The sequence below is a fragment of the Lissotriton helveticus genome, chromosome 8 (assembly GCF_964261635.1).
Source record: "Lissotriton helveticus chromosome 8, aLisHel1.1, whole genome shotgun sequence".
Taxonomy (NCBI): Eukaryota; Metazoa; Chordata; class Amphibia; order Caudata; family Salamandridae; genus Lissotriton; species Lissotriton helveticus.
The window spans coordinates 1,150,484,085-1,150,508,653 of record NC_136069.1 but is presented as its reverse complement, the minus strand read 5'-3'; the positions used below and the strand labels follow the sequence as shown (position 1 = coordinate 1,150,508,653).

The window sequence follows — 24,569 nt, the reverse complement described above, 5'->3', positions numbered from 1 at the left end:
GTGGGCCTGGGTGAGAAGGACACCACACCGTGATTTTTAGGCATTTGGGTGGGGGGAGGTGGCCAGAGTGCAGTGGGGTGGATGGCAGGAGACCAGATCTCTATTGTTTCCGAAATACAGCTTCTGGGAGGACCCTGGCGGAAGTGAGACCATTATGTGCATAGCACCCCAAGGCTCCTCTGAGCTATTGATCTTTAGGAGCAGCGTGGTAAGGGAAGAAAAAATAACTTTTAGGGGCCATACATAGCATAAAATTGTTCACGGGTTATTGGCAATATTCGAGAACTTTTCTCCCTCAGTGTTCCAAGTGACATCATTGGCAACTCTCCCTTCACTCTTGCTTTGTATCTTAAACCACCTGGAGTGGAGTCCCTCGATGTCAAACAAGGCTGTTATTGACAACTAACCATACGTAATTTTTTTAATTTCAACGTATTTTATTAAGAATTTTACACATGCATTTAAACATCGCTTTCACTTCACGGGATGCCATCCTCAACTGATCGTACCTGCTTGAGTTACTCGATATGGTTTACATGATCGGATGTCCCCCTTAGTACTGTCCTACTATAGGAGTGAAGGTGAGTGAAAAGATGGAAAAGAAAAAGTGTGTGTATGTAATATGATACCTTGAAGAGAAATCTTGATAGCTGCATGTCCGACCTATTTTACCAAGTAGCCTGCATTTTAAAACCAGGCACGCTAGATTGTGGACTTAGAAGTTAGGTAACTGATTGCCCCGCCATGTCCATGTACCAGTGGACAGCTTCCAGAAATAAAGCCTGCGATGAACTCCACTGTGGTGTTAGCTCACGTTTCTGGGAGTTACCCAGTGAGAAGGACTGGTTCACTAATACAGATAGAAGCTGATGGGAGTGCTGTGCTGAGTTCTGCAGCAGATGCCTGGAGTATCAGAAGGTAAAGTTACAGGCAAGGTCGTGTTGATGCCGCGGGTTCCTTGCTACTGTGGTGCTTAGTGGTCAGGGGGCAAAGCTAACTGCCTATAGTGGCAATGAATCTGGCAAAGTATGGGCACATAAGATCCTCACGCATACCTGCAAAGCCCTTCATGAACTGGGACCTGCCTACATCAACCATCGACTGAACTTCCACAAACCCTCTAGACACCTGCGCTCCTTTTCACTCGCCCTCGCACCCCCCCCCTCCCCCACCCAGCCTCTGTGGCAACCACAGCAGGGGGCGTTCGCTCTCCTACATCGCTGCCAAGACCTGGAACGACCTTCCCCTCCAGCTCTGTGCAGCCCCCTCACCGGCAGACTTCAGACAGAGACTCAAGACCTATCTCTTCAACTGACACAGCGCCCAGATACCCCAGGGGTTACAGTGTTGCGCTTTACAAATGCGGTTTGATTGATGGTTTCATTGGCACCGAATGGTGACTAACAAGAGAATGGGTCTCCACCTCTCAGCTGTATGACTGAAGCTAAGTCAACTTGAACAGAATGTCAAATCATATTGTATCCGCTATAAAGAATAATGTCATAATGTCATCTTTACCCAGGATGACAACGTGAAACGTCAATTTATAATAAGGACTTCCTCTTTGCCTATATCATGACCATTCTTGATGAAAAAAGACATCATTGCTAGACATACGGTGTACAGTGCACTGCTTTATATATAAACAATAAGGGTCCATACCAGTTACTTTTGGTGTAAATCATTCTTTTGTTTATTGAACCATAACATGCATTTCAGAGGAAACAGACTGCTGGATTTAAATTGTATTTACAATTCTGCTTCACTTCACCTATGTGTCAACCCATTATGTGAAACAATTTTCAGTACTCATGATCGAATGTATGTCAACTAAACCAATATTAATATAGTCATAACAAACTGCATTTCTAAAATAACTCAATGTATACACTAGGTGTTGGTGATAATTGCTATTCAACTTTAGAAATATCTTTCCTCCCTGAGACTGTGGTGACAATTTGTGATGAATGTGCTGAAAGATTGTCCCTGTATTGCCCTCTGCTGTTTTCTTTAACTCTCACCCATCCCCGTCTTTCAGTCTCACCTGACTTTCCTCCCATATTCTGAAGTATACAAGGGAATGGCTGCCTTACCTCTCATCAAGCAGCAAATCTACTGAGAAAGGGGGCATAAGTGACTGAAATACATGTTCAGTCTTGGGACTAAAATGTGTCTTTCATGATAAGCCTGATGGATGTCCCAGGTAACTCTCTAAAGATGAGTTACTTTAGGGCTGGCTGAACAAAAGCTTCTTTTAGTGGTACCTGCATAATCTGTGACCTCTGGCTTCCACATTTTCTCTGGTTCACCTCTTATCCCTATCTCTTCAGCTTCCTGCTTTCGACTTCTGACTCTCCTGACTTAGGGCCTGATTTATAGGTTGGCGGTATGGATACTCCGTCGCTGTTGCAATGGAGTATCCGCACCGCCACCATAATTGTCCATCCACCCAATTTAAATGCTGGTTGACTATAGGTTTGGCTACTCCATCACCGTCATAGCCAAACCTCTCTGACTACCGGAAGGAGTAAGAGCTCTGGGAGAAATTACTCTATGTCCACTCATTTCTTCAAGAAACAATCAAGAGCGTTAGGACAGCGTGTGGGCCGTCCTAGTCCCAATCTAGTAAATAATCAACAGAGACGGGCCACCCTAGAGTGACTAGTATGTCATGCAGTGTCTGACACAACAGAAATTGTTTAATAGAATCCTCACACACCAACCTGGTTGGTGTCACGCTTCATCATTGGGTTCCCAGTCGGGCAGCCGAATGCCACCCGACTGTGCTGCGACACCTGATTACAGTGGAGATGTTTTTTGTGAGTGATGAAGTGGTGCGAGTGGTGATGTTTAAAAATACCTCTGGGGAACTCACTATACCAAACTTTATTCTTAGTGGCCCAGGGTTTGATTAAAAAATGAGATGGATAATATTCTAGGACTATATTTAAGTGTCTGAAATATAGTTTCAGCTCTATAAAAAAAATGTGGGTGAGCGTTCTTCAGGACCTTATCAATGTAGTGAATGGTGAAAAGTGAAAAGGTGGGTGGTAAAAATTAATAACCACTTGTGCAGTGCATTTTTACACACTCACTAAGGTGGGTTTACCATGCAAATTAAAACTAATCATAATTTTTGGTTTAGCTGTAAAAAATCGTGAATCACGGGATTTCCATGCAGGCGTAGTAGGTTTGGAAGCAGAGGAGCGCCACAATACAAGCACCGAGTAGGAGCTCTGCCCACTCTGGACAAGTAGAAGCATGGAAATCCTGTGATTCACAATTTTTTACAGCTAAACCAACAATTATGGTTAGTTTTCATTTGCATGGTAAACACACCTTAGCGAGTGTGTACAAATGCGCTACACATGTGGTTAATACATTTTACCACCCACTTTTTCACTTTTCACCATTCACTGCATTGAAAAGGTCCTGAAGAAAGCTCACCAACATTTTTTTTATAGAGCTGAAACATGTCGAACTGACCTAAGGACAATTCAGACACTTAAATATAGTCCTAGAATATTATCCATCTCATTTTTTTAATCATACCCTGGCCCACTAAGAATAAAGTTTGGTATAGTGAGTTCCCCAGAGGTATTTTTAAACATCACCACTCGCACCACTTCATCACACACAAAACCCAGCTCCACTGTAATCAGGTGTTGCAGCACAGTCGATGGTATTCGGCTGCCCGACTGGGAACTCAATGATGAAGCATGACACCAACCAGGTTGGTGTGTGAGGATTCTTTTAAACAATTTCTGTTGTGTCAGACACTACATGACATACTAGTCACTCTAGGGTGGCCTGTCTCTGTTGATTATATATGTCCACTCATCCAATCAGAAAGGGCAGAGATTGACCCATTTCTTTACTGTCCATCACAGCCAGGCCAATGCTGGTGGTGAGGGGCAAAAGCTAACAATGCTTCCCCCGTTTTGGGACATGACTCTCATGGTAGGAGAGCATTACATTTTTTATTTTCAAAAAAGAACATCTCTTTTGGGGATTTTCTTTATGGAAATATAAAAAGAAAACAGTTTAGTGCAGAGCTGCACCAGGCCAACACAGCCCTGCACCAAACAGCGAAATGCATTGCCACAAACCTCTATAACGGTGGTTCCTGCCAACCTGCTTGGTACTCATTTATAAATTTGGCAGTGGTCCCCCCCAACATGGTGACGGAGTGATTAACTCTGTCCCCTTGGGGGAATGCCGGGCCATCCACCAAATAATAAATCAGGCACTTAGTCATTATTTTTAAGACAACAGCAGCCTCAATATTCCAATGATGACATTACAAGCACTTCATTTCTGACTGGCACTTGGCCATTCAGCACAACAGCACTCATCCAGACATCTGCCACACAGACAATCAGCAAAATAACTCAGAATTGCAACTGTCAAATGAGAAACAAGCCAGTGATGCAATGAAGACAGCCAAGACGGATCAAGACTGAAACAACATTGGGTGTACCAGTATTGCACCTGCTATGAGAGGTAGTCCCTTGCAAAATGTCTTACTATAATGAGAATCTAAATTCAGGCAACAGGGTGAAGCAGCATCCAGAGGATAAAGTCACATACTGTAGTCAGATGCATCAGAAAAAAGAAAGTCATAGCTTCACAGAAAAGGAATATGCTTCAAGTGAATCCCTATGCCTATCTGGTAAAGGGATACTGAGCAGGATGTGTCAAAATGTTTAAAGCCAAGTTGTGTAAGGGATCATGAAGGCAAAGTGGTGCTGACGTGATACAACAACAGGTAAAAAAGACAAGCAATGTCATGTAAGGAATGGTGGAGGTAATGTCAAACTTATTTATTTTGGAACTTCGGCATTGGAATGATGTGTCCATGTTATGGTTGTTTACTTGGCAGGACCTAATGCAGCTGGCCCATGACAAAGGTGAGCTTTTTCCCATTGCAGCACCCGCCATGTCGGGGGGGATTTTCACCCACTGCTCTCTCACTGGGAAAGTGAGACAACTATAGGTGAAAATGCATGCCAAGCGGGCTGTCACTTTTTGGCGACACATGAATTTGTTTTACAGAAACAAACGCCAAAGCAGGGCTCCATTTCTGAAATGCAAAAAGAAATGTCACTGATCTAAGGGAATTTTCTCCCTTCACTTTGAGATCTTTGTTTTACTTTTCCTGCCCAAGTTCACAACGCCTTGCAATGCAGACAGGGGAAGACAAATAGAATACCTGAAGGCTTTCCCTAAATAGGGCTTGCCTCCTGATGTTCAAACAGTAGCAGTCCTGGTCTGCTGCAGATGAGTCCCTGGTCAAAGGTTTCAACTGTGAAGGCAGCTCCCCACTTCCAAATGAAGTGGGTGATTCTCAGGTTTGGCAAAGTGGGAGATCAATCAATTTGTGATGGTCCTGCTATTCCACCAAACCCTAAGTGACCCCAAACCCTAGAGTTTTAAATGATATTTGCGCTTCCACTGAGTGCTGAAGGTGAAGAGAAACTGTTCTTGTTAGCACCAGGACTATTGTTACTGTAGTTCACCTTCTATTGTGTTCATTCATTGGTAGATCATGGTAAAGCAGTGTTTTGTATGTAATACATGTTCTACAAAACAGCTTTTCAAGCTACATGTCCTAGAAGCATTCTCTTGAGCATATTGTAGTTGTAATTGCATTTATATAGTGCTTACTAGCCCTGACGAGGAGTCAAAGCGCTTTTTCGGTGAGGATCAAGCTACTCCGGAACCCATAAAGGAATAGTGGTGAATTAGTATAGTGAAAAATGAAAGTAATTTGAGTGGTGGATATGTTAGTCAGCTATTTGGATTGAGAGGATAGTGGAGGGATTGAAGAAGGAAAAAGGTTTGCAAGCATATAGTGCTTGGTACCCCTGATGAGGTGTTAAAGCGCTTTTTTGGCGAGTAGCACCCTACTCCGGAACCTAAGCATTAGTGGTGAATTAGTATAGTGAAATATGAAAGTAATTTGAGTGGTGGATATGTTAGTATGTTATGTATACTAATTTCATTAAATACAGTCGCAGTACAGTGTGGACATGTCCTTGTGTATCAGTAATAATTTGACCAGGAGGTGTGTTTGTGTCCAATTGTCCTACTGAAATAGGCAAATAGTGATATTTGTTGTGTTTGTGCCCTTGATTGGATGTTGATGCATGATCATTGGACTCTGTGAGTGTGCAAGAGCATTGTGTTCTTTGTGATCTAAAACACTAGAATCAATAATCTGCATGACCGTGTGATGCAAATGTATGTGTTTATTTGCTAAATTCAATGTTTATGCGGCTATATGCAATTCAATGTTTATGCGGCTATATGCAAGATATGCCTTAAGAATGGAGAGTAGAAATCTGTTTAGCTTAGCTTAGTAAGCAGTGAAGAGTCTGAAGGGCTGCTGCCCACTGTGAAAGTAAAAGACATGGGGCCCGATGTAAGTAAATTAGATTTACCGATTCATAAATACCGAATTTTACCGATTCGGTATTCATGAATCGGTAAATCTAATGTAGGTAATTTTTCGGTAAAAAATACCGAATCGGTATGATTCAGTATTTACCGATTCTGTAATTACAGAATCGTTATTTGTCATTGATTCCTATGGGCCTTGAAGCCCATAGGATTCAAAGGCAAATACCGAATCGGTAATTACAGAATCGGTAAGATTACTGAATTGCCAAGGGGGACAGGGTGAACTTTGACACCCTGTTGCACCCCTGTTTGTGACTTGTGTGCCATGTGACACACATACATGCCCTTGGTGCATGTACACAGGTATTCGTTATTTACCATGCTATAGTATTACATGGTAAATAACGAATCGGGAAGGGCCTGTGGCACTGTTTTCAGTGCCACCTACAAATTGATTTACCGATTCGGTAAATTTACAGAATCTGTATTTTACCGAATCAGTAACTTTACCGATTCGGTAAATATACCGATTCTGTAAATTTTAAGGCCCCTACATCTCCATTTGCAAATACCGGTCGGTAACGGCCGAAATCGGCCGTTACCGACCGGAATTTGCCGACCTACATCTGGCCCATGCTCTCAAAAGTTGATAATATTAGAGATTTGTCTTCAATCTTCTAGATGAAAATTTGCATAATCTTGGAACAGATACGAAAGGTCACTAAAGACATGGCATTAAAACCCTCATTACGAAATGAACATTGGGGAAGTGCAGAGAACAGAATAAAACTCGTTTACTATACAGCCATAACTTCAAAAATATTATTCAGAAAAATTGGAATATCATGAGGAACAATTAAAATATCCAAGGAGTCTATAGCAATTAGGGATAGTTCAAAGGAAGATGTGCACCCACTGACATCAGGGCCGGACTAGCCATAGCGGGCAGCATGTGTTTCCCTGGTGGGTCGGAAGGGGGGTGGTTTAGACCGGTGGGGGCAGTTTTTGTTACTGGGGGCCGGTTTTGCATTCCTAGTCCAGCCATGCCTGTCATGCCCATGTGGGAGAGCCTATGTTGGACAATATTTCAGGATATTCAGTCTATGGATTATTGATCATAAATCCTACAAGATCCTGACAAGACATCCACAGTGCCACATCATTTTATAGAAGCAGGACATTCTTGGAAACCGTACCCTCTCAGTTTTGTGAAATTGTTAAATCATCACCGGTGGGGGCAACTTTTACTCAAATAGTATGACAACGTAGGTATGGTGGATTTGTAAAGTACAAAAACTTCACGCTGATAGGACGAACTAGAGACTGAATTTGAATTGCTTTCTTCAATATTTTCGATTCAATTTCACAAACTACAATTGGCAGAAAAGAAAGACTAAGTGTAGGTTACAGGAAGTAGAAACTGCTTCAAGAAAACAGGTGCTCATCATAGATAGCAATTATCAGATTGGAGTACTACAGACCATGTGGTGATGGAAACTTGTACCAGATATTTATTAACAGACTGTAGGTGACAGTATGAATTGTTTGTTAAATGCTCCAATACAAGCTAAAAATCTACAGCCTTTTTTATTGAATGAAACATTGAATGCGCTTTTTACTTTTTGCGTTACTGAAATTTATCATTTAAATATACTCCTAACGAAGTGAAAGGGTCCTTGAAACACGTAAAGGAATATGAGTTTCAAAAATGATTATCTGTAAAGGTGTAAATCATAACCTGTCTGTCGAGGGGTGGACTAACCTGAAAATTTGCAGCTATGTGACTGGGTGGAAAGCCCCTTGGAAATAAGGAACTGAGAAAGACTAACATGTGGTGATAGTTAAGAAGGAGAATTTGTCCTAATGATCTTAAGCAGGGATGAAGAAGTTTAAATGGAATTTGATGGCAGCTGCACATTTTTCTAAAAGGGAAAAGATCCCTCACCACGGTCAAACTCTTCAGACAGAAGTTACAGGGTCAGATGTACCTCTCCCACCCAACACATTCATGTTCCATTGGGTTGTACAACATACTTTTTAAACATATTCCACAGTGACAATGGCTCTTCGTGGGCCGATTGGCATAAACACATTGATAAGAGCACGAAGTAAAAATCGTACCTTGTACCACTTCAGTTTCCAGTTCGCATCCATCCTGATAAAATCATTGAGGTTGGGGCAAAATATTTGCCCACTTGTTAAAGTGAAGACATTTTGCGCATAAGCAATTTCAGCTAAGGAGTCCTCAGGGCTTGTAACAACTGTCAGTGCAAGGACGACTTCCAAGCAGTAAGATGAGTTCCTAAAAGCAGAGATTGGATGCAACATGTTAAATTTCTGTTTAGAGAATAGCATAAGAAAGCAAATATATATAAATATATACATATATATATATATATATATATATATATATATATATATATATATATAAATATATATATATATTTATTTTTTTTAAATGATCAATGAATAAAACGATTTTAGACATTATTTCTTATTTGGAAATGTATTCATCAAATAGTTTACCCAGTTGGTTTAGGAATTAGGAGGGCAAGGAAATCCATTTCAACAGTGGAGGACTAATCTTGCCATGCGTTGCGCGTTATTAAAAAGAGAGCAGCAAGCGGTAGCAAGGCCATGAAGAAATATTTAAAAGGATGTGTGGTGTGTGGTTTTTAGGTGAGGGGTGGGTTTTAGAATTTACAAATCTCTATTTGCCTAATCAGGTAGCTTTGATCTGTCACAGTGAAGCAAGCTATAGGACAATTTTGACATCTCAGCAGTCAACAGTGCCTTTCAGCGTAATGTTTTCTGAATAGCTACAGGTATTTTAGCATGGCCTCAGCGGCCCCCTGTGGCACCTCTTCCTCTCCTTTTCCATTCCTCTCACTTTTTCATGTGGAAAACTTCACCAACTAGAAGGACTTTTCTACTGAAGTGCAACTCCACGTGGAACTCTTGGAGAAAAAAGTCAATTTAACTTACATAGGTATACCTATCAGCAAAAAGAGCTGACAGCAAATTTTCCCTTAAGGACCTTACACAGAGAAGAAGGCTTAGTTAACAATTTTGCCAGCTATTTTACACCTCACTTTGGGGCTTATTTACAATCCCCTTGCACCACCTTGTGCTGCCATTGCATCTTTTTTTTTTTACGCAACAGGTGGCGCTGCATTGGCTCCATATTTACATGAATGAAGATGCATCACTTTTTTACAGGCTGGATCAGTTTTCACCTGTGTGAGACTCACATGCACCACCACAGTTTTTAATGTATGCAAGGTAGGCGTTCTGTCAGAAACACCCACTTTGAAACCGACACAGTGGTATTTGCCACTTCATCTTGCCACTGCGCTGCCAATGCTTCACAATCCCCATGCCTGCCAAACCCAGGCGTAGGTATGACAGATTGGCTGAGCCCAAGGGACCACACCAGCTGTAGTGACTTGAATGCAATATGCAATCAAATCACAAGGTAAGTGGAACATTTATGGTAAGTATGTGCAAGTAATGTCACAATTTGTGACATTAATTGGTGGTGTCACACATAGAAGTGGGCACTATGCCCACTTCTATGCATCAAATCCAGAACAAATAAGCTTGAGCGCAAGGTGACTTTGTCACATTTTCACACTTCAACACATTGGTCCCCATTCAGTAGGTGATGTGTCACTCAATACTGACGCATCGCCTCTGTATTTTGACGCATTGCTGGAGTTGCATCAGTTTTCGCGCCAACGCCAGCAATGACCAAAAAACCCTGTACCATGAAATACTGGCAGCACATGAATGATGAAATGCTGGAAAACATATGAAACACCACGTATGACAGAGGAAATGGTGCCTGATTGTTGGAGGATGCATTTTGTCTTATGAAATTAATCTGTGCATATGTGCATACAAATTGTATCGTATATTTAAATAAAACATTTGACAAAAAATATCGATACTCAGAAACGGTGAATAGAAACACTAAATTCATGATGTTTCAGGAGGGTAGCAGTATGAGGGCAATGGATGAAAGACAAGTAAACATACTGGTGGCCATAGCAGATGAGGGACCGTATTATGGAATTGCCCCAGGGGCTCAACTGGCATTTGCACCTGCTTTGTGCTCCCCCGGGGCACTTTGGTATTACAGAAGAGGCCGCATGGCCCATGCATATGAGGGAATCCCTGTGCCTCTGCACCAGCGCTGTATTATAAATGTCGGTACAGAGGCAAAGAAGCTGTCAGGAGGCTCGCTGACAGTGCACCACCTACAAGGTGGCACTGTCAATGCGCCCCCTGATGGCAGACCTCTTTAGAGGATGAAGGGGGTCTCATGGATCCCACAGACATCCCCTTGCAGGCGGGTGCAGTCGCTCACTACACTCACATGCAAGGGAATCTCTAATCCCCCTTTAAAGTGCAGGCAGGTTGCCCTCTGCACTGTGAAACACGGAGCGGCTTCAAAGCAGCTGCTACATTTTTCACATGAATGTTCTGCTCCCAGGACAGTGCGAGTTCGCTGCTTCCCTGAGGGCAGTGCATTCCATCCCAGGAGGCAGTGCATTCCATCCCAGGAGGCAGTGCATTCCACGTAATCGAGCGCACCTTCCCTCTTTGCGCCAGACACTCCTGTTTTAAGGTGCACCGGGCACAAACAGGGAAAGTGTGTCCTTCGACCGCAGGAGTCCACAATGATAATCGGAAAGGTCTGTTCAGTTGTCCAAGAGTCAGCTATGCAGATCACTATTGAAGAGAGAGAGGGAAATAAGAGACTAAAGTATCACCTCAGTCTGTGATTGTGTCTTGTATATGTGCCACCAGATTAAGGGATAGCCCAAGGAGAGGGACTGGCCTCTGAGGAAAGGAGGCAGTTAGAATGCAGGATGGAGGGGTTTGGTACCAAAGCCAGATTCCTCCACCGTGGACCTCTGCAATTTCATGACCTGTAGGACTCTTCTCGGCAACCCTAACTTCAGCTCACTAAAGGTATTCTCATAGAGTGGGTACCTTGTTAGTATGTATAATAATAACTGATGTGTATTACCTCAAAATGCAGTGATAGCGTCCGGTGTCCTCTATCGATGACGGAAAGAACAAAAGAGCATCATCTTTAGCCTGGATCCGAGGATCTTCTTGTGGGGCCAGCGTTTGAGAATTGTTTCTGTACCATGTCAGATTGAGTGACAGGCTGGAAGCTCTGGCAGAATCCAAGCGCAGGTACAGGAAAGCAGGACATCTCAGGACAGTGGGCTCTCCACTTTGGACAGCGTAGCTGTCAAAATGTGTGATGCGGTTCGAACACGTTTCTAAATTAAGGACAGAAAATATTAAGGTAAATCACCCTACTTGATAAATTAACAATAGCAAATACCTATATACTTCATCTTAAATAAGCTGGATCAAAAGCTTCTTCTCAAGGCAAGGTAAAAGCTTGAAATTAAATTAGAAGTGAGTCCTTTTATGCCTAAATGGCACCTTTCAGTACAGCTTATGCTCCACCCAGTATTATGAACATCATAGAGAGGTAGTATGGCAATATGTTGAGGTTGATAATATCGACCTACAAAACTATCACAACCACTATATCAATTACTACATCTAGCAAACAATTCATAACAGCCAATATTGAAATCCATTGAGGGTTGAGACACCAAGTTGGTCTGGCTCTGTTGTTTTTAATATCTATGGGGCATATTCACAAGGAGTTAACTCCAATTTATCTCCACCTTAACGCAGCAAAAGTGGAGATAGATTTAACACCCCATTCACAAGCTGGTACAAACTGCAGACAACACCAGTATTCCCACGATAACTGCCCCAAAACTTATCTCCACGGTGGACACCACCCACTAACACTAATGAGATGCAGTGTAGGCGTTCTCGTGCAAAAACACACAAAAAAACCACAACACCACATTCACAACAAACTGCCAGATCTGAGAAACCAAGCAAAAACAAGGGAATTTACACAAGGATTTTACACTTGCCTTTTGTTGGTGCTAAGCAGGACGACTACCCACAGCATGAAAGGGAGACCAACCAAGAGCCACACCTGAAGACCCACAGATGCCATGGAGGCAATTATCATGCAGCTCCTATACCCATGAGGGTCACAACACCCACCGCCACCCCCCAGGCCCCACATACATACACATGCCTGGGAAAACTGCAGTTCAGTCACAAGAGGTTGTTCCTCCAGGGCTGGGCAGTCTGGAGGGGCCTGTGCAACGTGACAAAGGCATCTTTTTGAGGGCTCGTATATATTGGCAAATAGTGTACTTATATCTCCTGGTCCAGTCTTGGACATTTACTGGTGGTTGACATATACATCTCCAACAATACCCGTGGCTCTAATATACACAACTCTCAGCTTGTCCTGCACACCAATCATGAGGTGCAGGGTTTCCTCAGTGTGCTTTTAATTATAACTAGATGTTATTTCACTTGTGATATTACGTATATTTTATGTGCCAGACTAACTGGAGAGGCACTCTGCAATGCCATTAAGTACGGGGGCTTCAGGACTCTACCAAGGATGCATTGCGCTGGAACATACATTGCAGAAAGCAAACACAACATTAGCTTGAAAGTCAATGGAGCATTTTCACAAGGCAATATCGCCTGGACTGAAGATGGGAATTTTCTGACGCTAATGGGCAGTTGGCCATGTATCGCCGTCTAACGCCGGTTTCACTATCGCCATCACGTATTTGTTAGTGGGACTTTTCACCGCCTAACCCTGGTTCTATCGCCATGTAGCGTTGTCTTGATAATACGGCGGTAACATGGCGATATATTTCAGGGTTAGGAGGCGATAAAAAAACTGCTGATAACTTGCGTAGGCGATAGTTATCAGCAGTCCTTGTGAATATCCCCCTCTGTTTATAAAGGTTGAGCAGGGCCGAGTTCTTGGTGCCAGTCATTATCATTTTAGCTTCACTACCATCTTCATTACCCAGTATCCAGGTGGTTTGCTGTGACCATGTAATAGAATGGCAGAGTTGTTTAACATAAACATATATTAAAGCTTATGTGAAAGGATGATAAAGTATTCCTTTAACAGGTAGCATCCAGTTGTGAAAGGATAACCATAGGATAACAAATAATCATACAGGCATGCTGGACCTCCTCCCCTGTTCACTATTTCCCTTCACCCTCTTCTTCTGCTTCAACTTTAAATATCACAGAGATACATAACTCATCCTTAAGTTGAGCTCAAAACATATTTACAAGGAATTGATGTAGGGCATAGTGTCAAATAATGTTGCTGTGCTGCCCTACGCCAATTCGAAAGGACAGGAATACACAGTATTTACGCGCAACAGTGTATTCCTGTCCTTTCAGCCAGCACCGGCACACATTTTGCAGGCACCCTTGCACTATGGTGCAAGGGTGTCTGTGTTGTTCGCATGAGAGACGTTTTCCTCTTTCTATGCGCGCTGCCGAATGCAGCACACGTGTGTTGGACTTGGGCCTTTTGGCAGGTTCACCCCGAAACTTTTTTGCGTTTTCCTAGCCTGTTTCTGTAACCTGGTGTTGGTGATTTTAGGACTCTGCGCACTTTTTCACTGTGGTCCAGTGTAAAGTGCGTGTGCTCTCTGTGTATGTGTGGTGAGAGTGGCCTGCCCTCCCATAGGAATGCATGGGGATATGTGTGTCCATGGTAGTTCCTGATGTGTGGGGAGTGCAGGGGCAAGTTTGGTATGTGCGAACTCGTGAGATTGAATGCTGCGCGGCGGTGTGCGCAGATTTAATGTGTCTAGTGTAGAAGTGCCACTTTTAGAAGTTGGCATTTCTGTGTGCACTGAATGTGAATTGACTCTCTAGCTTGTGATTGACAGGAGCTGGCTGGTGTGCTTGGCTCCAGAAGTCAGGATGGGTCTGCCCGGTGGTGAATGGGAGATTTGCATGTAGATGAGAGGGAGGAGTTGCACCTTGGACCTGAATAGGGCTGTGCTTCCCTCCCTCTGTGGTGGGTCTGATGTCCCTAGCCTGTGCAATGAAAGTGAGAGCGGGGGTGAGCAAAACAAAGTGCTCAGGAGCTCCCCAGAACCAGTTGTGGCTGGTTCTCCCATTGCCTGCACCCTTTAAAAAAAAGAAAATGTAGTATAAAAGAAGGGACTGTGACCCTATGTTTTTGTTCTTGATCTTGACTTGAAACAACCAGGGGCATGCTGCTGCTGGGGCCCAGGTGAAGGCTTGCCCTGCCCAGCCCCTGGATGCCCTGGAGACTTTGTGGGACCCTCCTACATTGCTTCATTATCTTCAGGACCCCAGAGAGACTTTTGGGGGCTGCCCCAACACCTTGTGAGTGCTGGCTTCATTTTTTTAGGCACCTAGCTCCTCCTGCGCTGCATTTCCCAGAGGGAGTGCTTTGGTTTGGCCCTGCAGCGCTGGGATGCAATCCTCTGTGAGGGATTCCCGACATGGGACTCCCCGCCCATGCTGCCCTCCTTTCGGGTGCCCACCCCGCTTATTTGATTAATTATGGTGCGCAGGTACCCACCCTGCGTTTTCGCTTTATTTTATAATCCACGCGTGTGCCCACCCCACTCATTTTCGCCTCTTAAACGGGTGCCCATCCCTCATCCTACATTTCTTCCTTCGAGCGCCGAGGTAGCCTACCCCTCAAGACCGCCCGAGATCGCCGCCGTTGTCCGCGACCCGCCTGGTTGTGGGCGGAGCCGCCGGACGGAAGCGAATGTGACGCCAGCAAGTGCTCTCGCGGGACTCCCATGTGGAGGGGAGAGCTCCGCGGTGACGCCAGATGGAGAAAAGCCCCGGGTCCCAGGAGGGGGCCCGGGTGAAGCAGAGATGGTGGCTGAGGCCGCCAATTGAGTGCGGGGCTCCCATGAGTCCCGGGAAGCCCCACAGGAGAAGCGCTGCCACACCGGAGAAGGTGTCCCCACCCAGAAGAGCCGGTGAGTACAGCTGGCTAGGAGAGATGCAAAGTCAAGGCACCACGCCGGTGCCTTCCTCAGAGAAGCCCCGCTTGGCAGAGGGCTGCTCCAACATTTGGCCCCATGTCCCTCAAAGAGCCAGAGCGCTCCTACGCTGGGGGGAGCATTAATTATCTCGAGAGCCCGTGAGGCTCTAGCGATGGTCCCCAGTTGCCCTTGACGAGTACTCCGAGCAGGACTCCAACAGCGGGGCCATTTTTATTTACAAAGCCCTAGTGGGGCCATGTTTATGTGAAAAACCCCAGAGGGGCTCGTGCTGATCACCGTGCCTAAGGCCATATCGAGGCACATTGTCGGCGCCTGGGCAGCCCTGCTTGTGAGAGGGCTACCCCAATACAGGGGACATGCCCACATCATGATATTTACAGCTGCCCAGCAAGTAGTGGGCAGCTGCACCGTTTAGGGCTCCCAGTTATTGTTCTCAGCTGCCCAGCAAGTAGTGGGCAGCTGCAACATTTAGGCTTTGCGCAGTGGCGCACCCTTGACCTTTGCTGCATTGGCAGCGCGCCCTGACATTCTGGACACAGAGCATTTGAGCCCCTTCTTGGGTAGCCAGTTGGCCAGGGGGACTGGTAGAGGTATAGGGCGCAAGGCCCTAATGTGATTGATGTGCTCATGCAATGTGGTGCTAGGAAATGTAATGTGTTTAGTATGTTTTACGGACCCTGTTTTGATACCTCTACATATGGTTTATGATTATGAGGTTATTTTGCATTTCATGTGGTTGTGCTAGTGATATTATGTTTCACTGTGTGAGGCACGCCCCTAATGTGAGTTTTACTTAGGAGGTAGGGTCTAATGTGTTTAGACTAGTGAGGAGATTGAATAAGGTGTTTATGCTGGTGAAGTTGGTGCAGAATGTAATTCGCGCCTGATGTGACTGTGCATAATGTAGTTTATGTTACAGGTTGAGGTGGAGTTCAGTGATTATCAGTGGTTACTGGTTGTATGTTTATGATCTATTTTACTTTTACCAATTTCTGCTAAGTGCTGATTCTGACAGTGGCCCACGTGGCCCTGCCATGTGTAAATAATCCCTTGTGAATATTGCCCGTGCCAGTTGGCATACAGCGTATGTTATGTGTTTACTATTCTAATGTGTTATGAGAATGCAATGGCTATTTGTTATATAACCTTGTGTGGACTTCCTTTTGTAGTGTGCCTGGGATGTTGTTGCTGTGTGCATGCGCAAATGCTTTACACTTTGCCTCTGGGATAAGCCGGACTGCTCATGCCAAGCTACCAATGGGGTGAGCAGGGGTCATCTTTGGCGTGTAACTCCCTTGCTCTGACTAGAGTGGTGGTTTCTGCCTGGCTTTGGCACAAGCCTTAGCCAACCAGAAATCCCATTTCTAACATTGGTTGTCAGCGGTGAGGATTAGGACTTGTGTTTGAGCAGTACCACAGCGACAACTGGCTACATTACAAAACTCTGCATTTTAGATAGTCACAGTCACATGTTGGGGATTATTGTTTATGATTTTGTTTTCTCCTCAAGAGTGTCATTTTTAAATGGTGTTTCCTGCGCTTTTATGTTTAGTGGCAGAAGAGAGAAAATGACAGGGCGGGACGCCAGTAGGTGGGGAGGTTCCCATAGATAGGGAGCCCTTTGCTGGGTCCAGTGCCCAATCCCTGTTCCTGTACCCAGATGTGTGGGTAGATAGGAGAGAGGGAGTGTGGAGGAGAAATGGCTCACTCAGTAGGGTGGTTATCCCCTGAGTGTAGTGTGTGTGTCTGGATTCCCCAGTACGGTGGGAACCAGTGGTGGCAGCAAAAGTGTGACCAGTGCGTGAAGTCCCATTCCCAGTTCCCAGAGTATGGTGCCTGGTGCTCAGTAAGAGGGGTACAGGTTGAGAGTCAGAGGCAGTGAGGAACTGTCTCACCAGTCTGGAGGTGGCGTGTGTGGGTGAGTGGTGTGTTGCACTGGAGGAGTTGGTGTGAGTTCTTTTGGTGATAAAAGGAGCTTGCACGGGAGGTGTACCTCTGGTGGTGTGCAGGAGGTCCTGCAGAGGCACTGGAGGAGTTAGTGTGAGTTCTTTTGGTGATAAAAGGAGCTTGTCACAGGAGGTGTACCTCTGGTGGTGTTCAGGAGGTCCTGCAGAGGCACTAGACGAGTGGATGTGAGTCCTTTTGGTGATAAGCATCTTGCACAGATTGTGGACCTCTGGTGGTGTGCTAGAGGTCTTGCAGAGGCATTGGGGAGTGATTCCAAAAGGAGTGGCTTGTGTATCTTCTGGTCCTGTGTGGGGGAAGGGGTTCAAGTGTAGCCCAGCTAGGTCCCAGTAGAATGGGAGGGGTGTAGGGGCTCACGTCCTGTCTCAGTGGAAACGGAGTGAGTGTGGGACCAGGAGTCCCACGGTGGCCCGAAACCCTCTCTCAGGGCCTGGAGGGTTCCCTAAGGGAGTAAGGCAAGACAGCGACTTGTACTGCCCGCCTTACTCCATATTTACAAGGCCATGAAAAGCCATGCAGGGTGGCTTTATGTGGCCCTGTAGGTATGGCTCAGCTCTGTGTGCCACCAAAACAACACAAAAAGTGACGTTCTGGTGGCGCATAGGGCTTTTAAATATGCCCCTTATTTATCTGTATATTTGGCCACTTGCAAGCAAATGGACTTGATATGTAAATCTTCTAAAATTAAACCGTACAAAAACAGAGATGTAGTTAGAACGCTCATCGACGGTTGGCCCCGGTCTACTCACAAGGGCAATTCACTTGGTAGGGTAGAGTAGTAAAGAACATGGGCGAATGTAGGAGCAGTAAACAACAAAGAAGAAACTAGGAGGTCTGTTAAATGAAGGAAAAGTGACCACGAGAAATTGACACACACTACTATCACAACTAACGGTGAGGGTCCATCAGTGATGAAAGAGTCCTATCAGCCCACCCATTTGGCGGAACCTCGTCATCTAGGACCTTATCAGCAGGTGCTCATATGGCCAAGCTCAATTGTACTTGCTTGGTGCCAACAGTTCCCATGCTGAAAGAAGATGAGTCCTCACTGCGAGTGGTACTGATAGGGTGCAGTGCTCAAGAGAAAAGTGCGTGGTTAAAATGGCGGTCAAGGTAGAAAAAAAATGTTTTTATTGGTATCTCCCTGGACGTCAAATTAAAACAGATGTGGCAACAGTGTGACAATATCACTGTCAAGTAAGCATCTAGGAATTAGGCCAACATGTTTCTGCCTTTCATGTATAGTTTTACAGGCATTCGTCAGGGCCAAGCTGTAAAATCGGCTACTGCAACATCTATTATGTTCTCTATATAGAAAAATTAATTAAGAAAACAAAACAAACTATATGGCGTGGTTGTGATGGTAAGTTAAGTCATGTGGCTAGGTCAGCCACCCTACCGTCTCTGGTAAAACAACCATGCAGAGTACAATCCTTTCCTGCAAAGAAATGAAGAAAGAAAGAACAGACTGATATTGCATACATTGTACAAACTTAGGTATCAAAACGGTGTGGAGGTCAAATTCTCGTGGTATTATACCACTTCTAGCGACTGCTTTAGTGAGAGCCAATCAGTACCATGACTAAGGAAGAGTCAAAAATCAGATAATCTGAGAAATATTATGATATTTAAAGAAAATAACAACTCACCCAGCACTGTGCGGGAGTCAAGCCTCACCTCACCCGGCAACGGCTCGGATAGAGAGGCCCCGCTCTGTGAGACATACGGAGAAAGACAATTTCAGCATTGATAAATGTCAAACTCAATGTATGTGCTGATATGTAAAGAAAAACATAAAACTTGGTTTTTTAATATTCACTGGCTTCAAGTCCCAACTCTACGACGGCATAAAGAAGGTGAGTTCGCCCTCGACTGTGGTATCCGATATTTAATACCTCGGATCCAGAAATGCTGATAGATTGCAGCGTTATGGTAGAATTTATTGGCTAGCAATTTTTCAAATTTCAAAAAGATACTCCTGGCCTAGTTGTAAAATCAGCCCAGGGGGGAAAGAGGGAGGGGAAGGGACATGCAGTGTTCTGCCACCTCCGTCTATTAAATGCTAGTTGTATGATGCAGGGAAAGTACTTCTCTCAGTCACCTATAACTGGAGATGTGATTAAAATAAAGGAAATATCCCCGCATGTACGTAAATGTCGGCACAAGGACTAGAGCTGCCAAAAGGATTACCTTACCTGTCCGTCGGTACCTCCGTGTGTGACCGGAACCGATGGGGAGGCGCCGACGGACAGGAAACCGGAAGCTTAAATACCCATGTCAATTGGATAATGCAATGCTGATGATCTGCACCTGCGAGACGGTGGAAGCGTCTAAGCAGCGCGGATTTGTCGTCGCATCGCACAACGTTAAAGAAGTGTCACTAACTAACTTCCGCATTTCTCTACACGGAGTGATAATGAACGAATACTTGCAGGGTAAGTGTGCACCATCAGGCTTGATAGTGACCAACACACCGAGACTCTTCCTCACTGATAAAGAGTTCCTACGGAACTGGTCATTGATAGCCTGGCGCTGCACGCGAGACTGGTTGATCTTAATAATTAAGACGGCCAAAAAAGCAGCCGATGCAGTATTAATTGAAATCCAAGTTCTTGAAGGCCAGATTAATGCCGCAATTAGACCTGTGATTTTCAAGAAGCACATGGACGAGACCAACAAAACTAATAAGGATTATAGAGACAATATTCTGATGAGCAAAATAGATAAATTCAAGAAGGATTTGGCTCGTTTTTCCATAGAGGCAGCCTATCCTTACACTAGTGACTCTTATGTGGCTCCAGATTTCAACCCCAGAGGCAAAAGATATGGCTCTAACTACTCCTCTTCAGGTACAGACTCAGATTCGAGTGATGCAAACAACACAAACACAGGGACTACTGGTAGAGGTAGAGGGAGAAGCAACCAACGGAGATCTAACAGAGGGCGAGGGATGAGTATGTTTGTCCCGCATGCCGGCCAATGGTGGCCCCCTGCACCTTGGGGTTATCAGCAACCCCCCATGGGTCCACCCCCAATGGGTTACCCCATGCCTAACTTCCCTCAATTCTATCCAGATCAGTCTTTTTTGTGTCCGTCGGCACCTCCCCATCGGTTCCGGTCACACACGGAGGTACCGACGGACAGGTAAGGTAATCCTTTTGGCAGCTCTAGTCCTTGTGCCGACATTTAGGTACATGCGGGGATATTTCCTTTATTTTAATCACATCTCCAGTTATAGGTGACTGAGAGAAGTACTTTCCCTGCATCATACAACTAGCATTTAATAGACAGAGGTGGCAGAACACTGCATGTCCCTTCCCCTCCCTCTTTCCCCCCTGGGCTGATTTTACAACTAGGCCAGGAGAATCTTTTTGAAATTTGAAAAATTGCTAGCCAATAAATTCTACCATAACGCTGCAATCTATCAGCATTTCTGGATCCGAGGTATTAAATATCGGATACCACAGTCGAGGGCGAATTCACCTTCTTTATGCCGTCGTAGAGTTGGGACTTGAAGCCAGTGAATATTAAAAAACCAAGTTTTATATTTTTCTTTACATATCAGCACATACATTGAGTTTGACATTTATCAATGCTGAAATTGTCTTTCTCCGTATGTCTCACAGAGCGGGGCCTCTCTATCCGAGCCGTTGCCGGGTGAGGTGAGGCTTGACTCCCGCACAGTGCTGGGTGAGTTGTTATTTTCTTTAAATATCATATTATTTCTCAGATTATCTGATTTTTGACTCTTCCTTAGTCATGGTACTGACTGGCTCTCACTAAAGCAGTCGCTAGAAGTGGTATAATACCACGAGAATTTGACCTCCACACCGTTTTGATACCTAAGTTTGTACAATGTATGCAATATCAGTCTGTTCTTTCTTTCTTCATTTCTTTGCAGGAAAGGATTGTACTCTGCATGGTTGTTTTACCAGAGACGGTAGGGTGGCTGACCTAGCCACATGACTTAACTTACCATCACAACCACGCCATATAGTTTGTTTTGTTTTCTTAATTAATTTTTCTATATAGAGAACATAATAGATGTTGCAGTAGCCGATTTTACAGCTTGGCCCTGACGAATGCCTGTAAAACTATACATGAAAGGCAGAAACATGTTGGCCTAGTTCCTAGATGCTTACTTGACAGTGATATTGTCACACTGTTGCCACATCTGTTTTAATTTGACGTCCAGGGAGATACCAATAAAAAAAAAAGAAATTCTACCTTGACCGCCATTTTAACCACGCACTTTTCTCTTGAGCACTGCACCCTATCAGTACCACTCGCAGTGAGGACTCATCTTCTTTCAGCATGGGAACTGTTGGCACCAAGCAAGTACAATTGAGCTTGGCCATATGAGCACCTGCTGATAAGGTCCTAGATGACGAGGTTCCGCCAAATGGGTGGGCTGATAGGACTCTTTCATCACTGATGGACCCTCACCGTTAGTTGTGATAGTAGTGTGTGTCAATTTTTCGTGGTCACTTTTCCTTCATTTAACAGACCTCCTAGTTTCTTCTTTGTTGTTTACTGTTCCAAGTGGGGGTGTGGACTAGAGAGGTCGGTAAAGATTGTCCCCTTGACCCTTATATTACAGTTGTTTTTTCAACGAATGTAGGAGCACCCATCGGTGTAAAACGGTTCCCTACCCGACATTTGGCATTGGAGACGTGCATTTTAGCACATGAGGAGAGTAGTTTGGGCCCCTTTTGAAGAAACAGTAGCATTAAAATCACTGTTAGTTTGCACGCACATATATTCTATGTGATAAATGTGTGAAAAGAAAAAGGAGGAATACAAGATGATTGTGTATCCTCACCATTAACCAGACTTTTGCGTGTATTTTAGCAACGTAACTGACAAGGGGATGCATTAGTATTTTATTAAGGGATAACAAACTACATGTGTTTGACTGATTTTCTTTAATATATCACTCATAAGCCCTTGTATGTTAAGACTTGCCACTTATAAATGTTTTAATGTGCTGAAAGTATTTCTTAGTTGTTTATAGAAAGTGCCCACATAATTTAACCCACGCATTGTTAATTTAGCCTAATTCTGGGCCTGAAATGCAGGCAGACAAGGCTTCATCAGTTGAGAGAAAGAATTAATGTTCCTAGTAGATAGAGAGGCCTGAGAAGGAGAAATGCGATAACGGATCGAGGGCGAGTTCTCGTGGGAGAAGTAGATGGCACCAAGGACATACAAAATATCTCAGCCTGTGAACATGGAGGCGGAGGAAGGAAACCGGAGGGTGCTGGAAACAGTAATTTACCAGCAGCACTATGGGCGGTGCCCTAATTCCGCAGTTTCTAATGTTGTGATGTAGTTAGGGACAGCTGACACTCTACTTTAGGGCTCTTTGAGGTGTAGACCTCATCTTTAGCTTGGTAGCTTCATGCCACATGCCCCTAGTAGGAGCTAGTTCTCACGAAGGCTTTAACAGCTGACATCTTTCTTTCCCACATTTGCTAAACTTACTCTAGATTAAGATTCCCATTTTAAGGTCATGTAGGAACAGTTAGGGATTTGTAGGGCTTTTCCTTGAAACTTGATGCAATCCAAGGTGCATTGCTGTCTTTTGATAACATATGTTACGGTGATAGAGTTAGTCATTTTCTTTTTGTTTTACCGGCTTAATTTGTCTGTCAACCTGAATTATTACCTGTAAGCGTGTAAATTTAAATTCTCGATATTTCAAAAGGAGTTTTCTCTTTACCTTTCATGCTGCTTAAAGAGAACCATTGGTGCAGATAATTTAAGAGTATGGGTTCTAGCTCTCCCAACTCCACTCCACTACATGTCACAGAAGCGCAATATTTATGTGGATTAGCACAATATACCTACTGTTGGCCTTAGCCTTATTAATGTAAGGTGAAGCACCAAACATACTGCTGGAGTATATTCAACATAGAAATTAGTCATCCATACAAGAGTGTGCTTTAATGTTTTCATTATAATGTTATAAATTGTAGTTCTCAATTACACCTGCAATTGTGTATTACGAGATATACTGCTTATACTGAAATTGCATTTCTAATGTACTCATGTATGCATTTATTAGTGTTTTGCATTTATTCTGTAATTGTATGTGCACACAAAATCATGTATTTAAAGTGCCTGGTAAAATGTCTCATAAAGTTAGCCAAACCAAAGGCCTTAAGCATTTGGTCTTCAATGTTTAACCTTCATTGTGAAAGCTTTGCTTATGCTGCAATGTTCTTTCCTTGCAGGTGCGTTCACATGACCTCATAGCTAGTAAAAGGCATATTGTGTGATAGACAAAGTGAGGTCCAGGGGGAGAACTTTCATTAAGAACAAGGGGGGATATTATCAAGGGGGTTTATCTCCGCTTTTTTAGCTTTAAAAGCCAAGAAAGCGGAGATAAAATTATCTCCCTATTACCTAGCTGTCGCTAACACCAGTTAGCGACAGCTAGTAGGAGATAGCGACCATCTTGGGCCCCACTTTGCATGTCAGAGAAATGTATCCCTAATGACATGCAAAGTGGGCGTGCCAAGATGTTAGCGACTGGAAACAGTCGCTAACATCGCTATCTCCTATTACCAACTTTTGGAGATATTCGCGCTAAGCGTGAATATCTCCAAAAGCTAACACCTGCCCTGAGCAGTTCTTAGCCATGTTATCCAATGGGAGGTGGAGAACATGGCTAAGAGCATTAGCTCGGAAATGCCTGAATATCGCTGACTTTTCAGCGATATTCATGCATTGTGGCCGATTTTTATCGCATTTGCGATAAACCTTGGTAATACCAAGGTTTATCTGCGATAAAAATCGCCGCAGGTCGGCGATACATTTTTGTCTCTAACCAAGCAATAGCGATAATTATCGCTATTGCCTGGTAATATGCCCCAAGATGCACTAACCATCTAAGAGAAGACTCCTTCCAATTGATGTTGCATCAGGACTAGGGGGACATCCAAGGTCGTCCTGATGTTCAAATCATAGGATGAGAAATTCAAGTGAAGTTGCCAATTTCTACTGTGAGATGGTGGAAAAGTACTGAAGTCAATGACATGGAATTTCTCGAATTTTTTGTGGGATTAATTGGTGTTCACGCTTTAGTCTTCAGAGCAGGTTCTCTTTATTCTCTGAAGGTACAGAGCTCTCGGCTATATTCTCATGGTGTGGCTTTATGCTATGCATTGTCTTGATTTGGAAAACATTTTAATGAAGTCTCCACTAGGCTGACACCTTCCTGTTGTATCTCTTAAGCTTTTTCATTTAGACGCCTTTAGA

General features: G+C 44.1%; 1 protein-coding gene across 2 annotated transcripts in view; it reads right to left on the bottom strand.

Annotated features, from left to right (window-relative positions):
- Positions 1–24,569, bottom strand: part of IL1R2 (interleukin 1 receptor type 2) — a 93,567-nt gene that overhangs the window by 49,582 nt on the left and 19,416 nt on the right. For both annotated transcript variants that reach the window (XM_078656143.1, XM_078656144.1), the window contains exons 3-4: positions 11,438–11,699; positions 8,524–8,704 (exon numbers count right to left, since the gene is read on the bottom strand). In XM_078656143.1, the coding sequence (XP_078512269.1) occupies positions 8,524–8,704; positions 11,438–11,699 (443 nt within the window). The remainder of the gene's footprint in view (positions 1–8,523; positions 8,705–11,437; positions 11,700–24,569) is intronic.